General features: G+C 34.4%; 1 protein-coding gene across 1 annotated transcript; it reads right to left on the bottom strand.

Annotated features, from left to right (window-relative positions):
• Positions 1–3,708: 3,708 nt before the first annotated feature.
• LOC149543590 (protein HOTHEAD-like) lies at positions 3,709–7,298 on the bottom strand. Its single transcript, XM_089798381.1, has 6 exons — positions 7,035–7,298; positions 6,693–6,955; positions 6,127–6,517; positions 5,268–5,617; positions 4,452–4,933; positions 3,709–4,129 (listed from the first exon to the last, which is right to left on the bottom strand). Exons 1-6 carry the CDS (start codon positions 7,120–7,122, stop codon positions 4,066–4,068), a joined length of 1,638 nt encoding a protein of 545 aa, XP_089654507.1. The 5' UTR covers positions 7,123–7,298; the 3' UTR covers positions 3,709–4,065.
• Positions 7,299–8,953: the final 1,655 nt, after the last annotated feature.

The raw sequence follows: 8,953 nt of genomic DNA, 5'->3' as shown, positions 1-8,953 counted from the left end.
GAGATTCAAAAAATATCAAAAAATATATGAAAATAAGAGCAACTTTGAATGCAAGAAAATGAGTAATCAAATTGACATTAATTTGATACTTTTCATGTGCATCCCGCAAAATGAGGAGTTGAAGGTTTCTTAAATTGAATTTTGAAATTTGATCAACAATTGAGATCAAATTGAGTGAATGATTGAGATTGAAGATGAGATTCAATCAGTATAGAAAATTCCCTTGTGAAAAGGAAGTTAATTGATCACTTATGAGTGTAATAAGGAATTAACTGATCTAATTCCTTTTATGATTTCAATCCACTCAGTGTTTCCAATTCTGAAATGGAGAGAGAATTGGAGAAGATATTTGATTTAAAAAGTTAAATATGACCTCATAAATGAATAATCCAATTAATTCAATAATTAGAATGAGGGTATTTAAATAAATCAAACACATTTAATTCCTCATGTAAATTAGCTAAAGGGGTAATCTTAATTTTATGAAAGCCCTAAGGCTTACAATTAAATTAAACTCAATTAATAGGTTTAACTTAGCTAATTCAATTTCGATTTAAGAATTAAATAAAGTATGTGATTAATGCAGGTTAATGATTTTCTGCATTTGACACTTAGGTCAAGTAGAGATTATTGAAATCAGAATTGCCTAGTACAATAGGACTTTGAGTAAGATTGATAGATCAAAATTGGTTCAGCATATAAATGTGCCAATTTAGGGGTATTACAGAGCCAACATCATTGGGCACATTAAAATGTCTATCCAATGCACTAAAATTTATAGGGGGTGTTATACCTGATTCCTTCTATCTTAAAATACATGTACCCAAAATTTGATAGTCTTTGACACTATCTAGGTATCCCACTAATGTAAGGAGATGGGACAAGCTTAAGGAGAATCAGCTCAACTTAAGCCTACAAACATCCCTTTCTTAGAGTTGCGCACAAAAGAATTACACAATAAGGTAAGATTCCAAACTTTTACTTGGGTGTAAAGTATAAGTAACACATTGAACATAAAGCTCAACAATTGGTTGCTACATTGTTGTAATAATTAAAAGAAATCAAGCAACATGCTTGGTTGTGAGGCCTGTCGGGTTAAGGCCATATACAAAGAAATTAGGAAATAAGAATCCAAACTCGCATCATATCTTCTTCTTCGATGTCCTCTTGTTGATACTACCTTCTACTTCTAACCAAGCTTCTTATATAGCCAACTAAGCCACAAGTTGGCTAGTCATGCATTTAATTACATTATAGGTCCAACCTTGAAGATGTAAATCACAACCAAAGAAAATATAAACATGAAGTGACGCGCACTCAAAGGTGGATCCATACTTGTCTAAGAAGTCGACTCCTAACTTCACAACATGCCAGCATGACTTAGAAAATTGCGCCAAGAGAAACACCACACCTCGAGGGAGAGAAATGTAGGAAATAGAGATCATGAAGCGCAACACACAACTCGAGAAAAATAGACAATTAGGGCTTGCCCACTTAGGATGAAGAACCCAAATAGGTCCTCGACAAGATGTTGACTTCACATGCCACGAAACTTCAAGCAACAACGACTACTTCATAAACAATAAAATAGTATAGAAAACAAGAAATATTTTTTGTTGATGCAAGATTTCTCTTAGATCCAAGATGCTCCTACATCACCCACAAAGATGTAGGGTTGAGTTTCAAGTTTTGAATTTTTGAAGGAATGTATATCTATGTAGGTGAGCTAAACACTGATATGATTTTGTATAACAAGTTTTTGGTCACACCAAAATTCAAAGGGAGTGGTATTCTTCAATGCTTTATGGGGAACCATATCTTATATGTGAGAAACATAATTGATAGGTTAGCCTAATATTCGAGTTCAAAGAAGTGCACATGGTTTGTGTAGCTAATAGTCTCTTTCATGGATGGACTTTTCTTTTCTACATCATTATACTTTATTTTGGCAAATTGTGTTGAAGATTATTCCCTTCATGAGTGTGAAATCTCTCATAGCATTAGTTTACATATTCTCTACCATTATCAGTGCAAATCTAATCTTGATGTATTCTCTAAATTATTTCTTAACTTGTCCCTAGAAATCTTAAAATCTATCAAAGAATTCACCCTTTTACCAAAGGAGTAAGACTTGTATATGTAGAATAAGAATTGATGAAGATGAGCAACTAACAAGCCTTGCTCAATTAAAATAATAGAAAGATAACCAAAAAAACACAATCATACAATCCCTATGCGATTTTGTGTTATGCTCATGAGCCAAAAAAACACAATCCCTCAATCCCTATGTGGTTTTGTGTTATGCTCATGCGCTAATGTTAACATGAAATAAAAATTTGATTCAAATGATTTTTTATTATTGTATTGTAGTTGGAAAAAATTTAAACATTATCTCAATGAATAGTTATCATTTAAAAATAAGTTAGGCAATCTCAAAGATGAGAAGTGGATGAAATATATCCTCTTTGGTGTAAACACCATGTGGTCTTTAATTACCAAAAGTGGTATGTTGATAAGGTCATCATTAATTAACCCTTGGGGGATAAGTTTGGGTCCTATTTTGGGAGTTTACCATATTCTATAATGAGCATGTGAGTTGTAGTATAGATTTGGAACTACAATTGTGGTCAAGTAGGTTATGAAGTTGGGAAAACCAAACTAGATAGAAGATGATTGGCTTATTTAAAACAAATGAATAGGAAGACGACTAAAAGTGACTAAAGGGTAATTATTACAAACCTTTCAAGTCCATTAGTGATTTTCTTCTTATCTATGTTCTTGGTTGAGATTGGTTTACTCTTCTAAGCCTCCTACTAGATTGGACGCCATATACTATAATCCACCAATTTTAAATTTTAAATAATTTATCATCCCTAAGACAATGTAATTGCAAGCTAACCATTACTCTCATCTTACATGTGAAATTTATTGATTTGAGAAACTAGGGTTGTGTATTTATAGATAATCCTATCATTATTATGACAACTAGAAAGTATATCACTATAGATCTAAAATTTAGATGTTACATTTGCACAAAGTATATTTAATTGTATGATGATATTTCAAACACATCTTTATCAACGAGTATCATTATATTCTTTGATTGATTATGGACAAATTTAATAATACTTGAAATGGGTTTGATTGGTAGCAAGAAAGGTCTTCTTTCTATCCTAGAATAGACCCAATACTCTTATTATAGAAAACATATTTTCTTGACAAAAGGTACACGCACATCATAAAGGACATTAGCATACAAAGTTACAGCATTAAATGCATCAAAAGCCAAAGTTACATCATAAAAGACATTAACAAAGAAAGTTGATTAGGCCTATACTAGTAGTGTGATCTGGTCATAATCATATCCAATTGGCACAATGAAGTGTACATTCGAATATTAATTAAAAGAGATACAAGGTTTTATATTCTAAGTGTTGATGACAATTTACAATACATCAACAAATCAACATCAAAGTTCAACTACACTTACCTTTCATTTCTTGAATTTATCAACTCATTCTTTTAATGTAATTTAAAGTGTCTAAATCACTTAATCTCTACCAAACTTATATTCTATTCTAATATACTTTTTATTAATAACTACAAAGCATATTAATAATTAAATAAAATAATATATTTAAAAGACAACCATGAGAATGATATAATTTTATAAATATACAATACACCCAAAAAAGTTATAATCAAGTCTGGTAACATTAAATAATTTTTCTATTAAAAAGAATATAAACCTTAGAACCATTTCAATCAACTGAGCTGGTAACTAAGGCAGACCCATATTACAACAGTAACCTTTTTGTGGATCCCTATAGAGATGGTTAGGTATTCTGCAATATAAAAGAACCTTTCTTCCTATCTTTTATTTAATAATTGAACAAAATTAAAAATGGCAAAACTATGAATGTTCGAAGTATAGTGATAATGTCAAAGGTGACAGCCAACCAACTTTCAGTTGGGAACTGGAAACGGGACATTACAGCTAGACAACTTCTAATTGGAAACTAGAACGGAACATTATAGCGGTCAAAGGTGAATAGACAATAAAAGTTATGTGGGATGCTGCAAATTTATTCTTGTCAATCTTTCGTTCAGAATCTTCACTCCCATGTATCTGCACAATCACAATAAAAAAATATATTTTTTATAATGATAGATCACAGAATTTTATTGGAATTCAGAAACAAAATTTGAAATATAACAATCTAGCAGATATTAAATTTCTACAATCTATGCGTTCATAGAATTTGCTTCTGGATTCTATTGTGTTTGATTATTTGTATCAACGTTTTGGATCATCTATCATCAGTATCGTTCATAGTGAATCGCAGAGTGTGATCCGAAATATTGATGCAAAAAGTCAAACACAATCGAATTCAGAAACAAATTCTATGAACATGACAATCTGTTCGGAGTAAGGAAAAATGAAAGCACACCTTCCGAGCATCATCACCGTAGCTTGAGGATTAGTTCCTGGAGAGAAATGAAAAGTGGATCCATCGATGACTCTAACACCATCAGCTCCAATGAGTCTATAATCTCTATCAACAACACTACCCATCCGGCATCCTCCATGATAATGCCAAATTGATGTCACAGTATCCTTACAGTACTGCTCTATTGATACAAAGTCTTCTGTTCTCCGAGGAATCAAGTTTACTCTATATTGAAAGCTTGATTTCATCACCTGGGTCAGACTCGTGTTGGCGGAGAGAACTTTTTTCATAGGGTGGGACATTATGACCTTTTGTATGGTCTTTATTCCTTGCACGCACCTCTTCAGATCTACTGGGTGCTCAAAATAATTGAATCTCACAACCGGGTTGTCTTCAGGATTGGTACTGTTCAATCTCAGATAACCTCTGGAACGTGGACCATTCACCTTCTCTAGAATAACTCCTTGATTTTTCACCGGTTTCTGCTTTCCACCATACGAAAAATTAGATGCACATCGATGCATTATGATGAAAATCAAAGAATGTGTCAATTTTACTTCTGGATTCAATTCTGTAAGTTTTTTTAGCATCAATGTATCGGATCATACTCCGTGATCTACCATTAGGATTAGAGAATGTAAGGACAACGTTTCAAATTACATTCTGTGATACATTCTTGATGATGGATCATGGAGTGTGATTCTAAATATTGATACTAAAAAACACTTACACAATCAAATCCAGAAATAAAATTCACAATTTTCAAATAGATTGTAAAAATCTGATAATGTTAAATGAAAGAATGGTAGGACATACCGTAGTGGTGGATCCAAAGCCACTGGATGCCTCTATATAAGTTCCAAATTTGGTGATACCCACTACTTGTATGAGGGACATACTGATTGGAATGGCAGTGGGAACAAAAACTGAATTCATGGGATTATCAGCCATACCCCTCCCAACTGACCGATGATCCATTATCACTCGTATTCCCATTCGTTTCAATTCCTCTGAAGGCCCAATTCCGCTCAGCATGAGCAGCTGCGGGCTTCCCAGAGCTCCTGCAGAGATTATAATCTCGCTCTTTCCTTTCTTCAAATGGATTCGATGCTCAACTCCCTCTTTATCTCTGAAAACAACCCCATACGCCTTTGGCCTTGTTTTCCCTGTAAACAACATTCAAGTAGTACTCTGCCCTTCATATGGAATATCTTACAAGTTAAAGTCTAGTCTAGTACAGCACAAGGTTCTAATGAAGAGATAAAATGAGAACCATTTTTAAACAATTTTGATGGAATGGGTATCAGGATTTTGGTGGAATGGATATCAGGTTCATATATAGAACGATTTTGGTAGAATCGGTATGTTCAGCAATTTCAGTGGAACGGGTATCTTTCAGCTGAGGTATGTGATAACAGAGAATATCATATTTAGAGAGATTTCGGTGGAATGGGCATAGATGGAAAAGGTGTTTCAGCTGTCTGTGATAGCATAGAAAATCAAATTTAGAGTAATTTTAGTGGAATTTATATGTTTGAACAGTTTTGGTGTGACCGATATCTTTCAGCTGAGGTCTGTGATAACAGACATTTCTTAGTCTCTAACTCTCAACTAAAAGAGTCAGGAATAACTAAAAGTTTTCTGTGAATGGTAAAGAGGAGAAGCTATAAATTACCTTTGGTTGCAAAAAGAATGCGTTGAACAGTTGCATAGAGCAGGACTTTAAGTTTTCTTGGATTGGCAGATCGAACAAGAATATCAGCAGCTGTAGAGCGATGTCCAGTTTGATTAAAAAGTGTCCCACCAAGCTTGGTGCCAGGGATGTGATCATATGTGAAACCATTGTAAGGAGAAACCCCTGCTTCCATGAGACCTGCTGCTACTGAAACCTGCCATTCATTAGGAAGCGGCCGATGGGCCACCATACTTTCCACCCAACGATAAGACTTCTCCACCAACCCAGGTTCCAATCCCATGGTTCTCACCTCACTTGAACTCGCGCGACTGTAGAATCCCGCGTTGAGACACGTGCCTCCTCCCAACACTCTTGCTCTCGCACTTATCACCTACAACACTCTCAGGATTTCAGACACAATTCGCAAAACTAAATAAGGATTTTAAATTAGGGTATGTCTACCCTAAAAATTCGAATTTTGGGTAAGTTTACCCTAATAAAAATACTTCATATTTGGGCATATTTACCCTAAAAAAGAAGTTGAAATTTGGTATGATCAAACTCACCCCATCCTCGAATGTGACTTCCTGGGTAGGCGAATGGGGCGATTCGCAGTCCAGCAAATTTGTACGAAAATTTTGAATCTGCGTTATGTTTTCGTTGCCAAATGGGGATCCACCTCTCTCCAAGAGAAGGACGGACATATTCTGAGACAAAGTGGCAGCCAGAGTACACCCTGCTGTGCCTCCCCCAACAATTATATAATCGTATTTCAACTTCTTCCATTTCCGGCCCTTGTTGGCTTCTTCCACAAAAGAATGCTTTTCTCCTAAACAAAAACAAAACATCCAATCTGACGATTTGTCTTGTAAATGAGGAAAAAAACAAAACAGATGACATTAGCTAACCTTTTGCAGAGACGCCGAGGAAGTCATGGAAGAGAAGAAGGAATATAAGCACTGCGCTTGCCTCAATGCCCATCTCAGGTAGCTTCATCTGTCTGAAGGCAAACAGTCAGAATTTACTCCCTCAAGTACCCAAATTGCGGAAACATTAGTTAGTAGTTGAGCATTCTACTTAAATATGACAGGTTTCAATCATTCTCGTTGTATGTGAAACCTTCTTAATTATAGAGGGCACCTTGCCATTAAACTTTCAAATCTTATCAACTTAAACAAAACCAGATGGGTAGCTGCATGTTTTAAAGCCGGGGATATTGACGTTCTCATGATTCGAGAAGTGAACTTGTGGACACCGAAAGACATTCAATCCATGTTTTCCATCTCAAAGAACATGCTCCTCTTCAACAGCTCTAAACACACCGAACTTCCAGATGAACACCCATATTGAATGCCAACTGCTCTTGGAAAGGGCAACTCCGAGCGGCATTAAATAAACAGCTCTTTCATCATTGAAGAATAGAACGACTAAAAAAGGCTCAACTGGTAAATGTAGTTCTTCAGAACTACCTAGGATCAGAGCTTTATCTCAATAAAGTATGTCTCGTACAATTTAATTCAATTTGATCTCAGGCCCAAAGCCCAACTGCCAACAGCGAAGAATAGGCGTGAGATAAAGAAGTGAATTTGCTGGCCGATTTAGTCTTCAGAATTAGTCCTCATCCACCTACCCACAGTTGGCTCTACCTCTTCTGATTCTTCAATTATAGGTTGTACTAGAAGATAGTACTTCATATTGGTAGTGCACCCAAACTAGTGTTAAATGTCCGTGGCTATACAAGCCACGAAAATGCACTTCTTTTACATTGCTTTTTCTAACTCTTTAAAAAATTAACCAAGTCCTCTCTTTCGAATGGAAGTGCATTTTCGTGGCTGTATAGATGTTGCCGTGTTAAATAGTCTTAAAGTCTTTTACATAAGTGAAATACACTCAAAAAAAGGTGCATATAAGTTGCACTGTAGAGGGCGCCTTTACATTGGGTTTGTGTATGATATCACCATTGTATAGCTATATAATTTATATAGATCTATTCTAGGCTTTTGTGCTAATAGATATTAGATACTAGCAATCGCACCTTAGGGTGCAATAGGTACCCGAAATAGATATTGAAGGCTGAGTACATAAAAATATTGGTATATTCTTTTGCATACACTTTTGCAACTAATAATGTCAAAAATCTTCCAATTAGAAAACATTATCACAAATATTAAATCTTAACGATAAAGAAGATCATAGTACAAAATCTTAACACATCCCTAAACACTAATCATGACATAGACCTAAACCATTATCCTAATCCTAACTCTAATAAAGATCCTAACTTCAAACATAAAAATAATTATAACCTCAACCTAACCTTAACCTTAACCTAATCAAAATGCAAACCAAAAACATAATACTAAGTATAATGTGTTCCCTTGCCTTAAAATCATAATTTTAATCGTAAACCTTAAGCCCAACTCTGACCCTAACCTTAACTAAAATCCTAATGCTAAACAATCCTAACCCAATCTCTAAACCCAAACCTAATCTTAATCATGACATAAAACTATTGTTTTAATCTTGAATATTAATTCTTAGGATAACCTTAATTCTAAGATTAAAACATAGTTGTACCTTGAACTTTGACCCTAATAAAAAACCTGACTCTAATCATGATCCTAATCATTGGGTATTAGATATTTTGATTTTGTTGGCGAACTTACAAATTAGAAAATGAAAAAAAAAGGACATTAAATAATTGATGAATAATGAGTAGTAAGACTAAAGATCAGAAAAAGAAAAAGAAAATTGTGTCAAAAAAAAAATTAATTGTGCTTTTCAATAAATCAAGTTTCACTTCAAATCAAGTGTATTACAATCTAAA

The sequence above is a fragment of the Cupressus sempervirens genome, chromosome 8 (genome assembly GCF_028749045.1).
Source record: "Cupressus sempervirens isolate cs-2001-9-10 chromosome 8, ASM2874904v1, whole genome shotgun sequence".
NCBI lineage: Eukaryota > Viridiplantae > Streptophyta > Pinopsida > Cupressales > Cupressaceae > Cupressus > Cupressus sempervirens.
This window is presented reverse-complemented; position numbering and strand designations above follow the sequence as displayed.

Coding starts and splice junctions, on each gene's coding strand:
- LOC149543590 (XM_089798381.1), bottom strand. CDS start 7,122: ATGAAGCTACCTGAGATGGGCATTGAGGCAAGCGCAGTGCTTATATTC. Junction 5,618..6,126: donor CATTCTTTTTGCAACCAAAG/GTAATTTATAGC, acceptor TGTTGTTTACAG/GGAAAACAAGGCCAAAGGCG. Junction 4,934..5,267: donor GCTTTGGATCCACCACTACG/GTATGTCCTACC, acceptor GGTGGAAAGCAG/AAACCGGTGAAAAATCAAGG.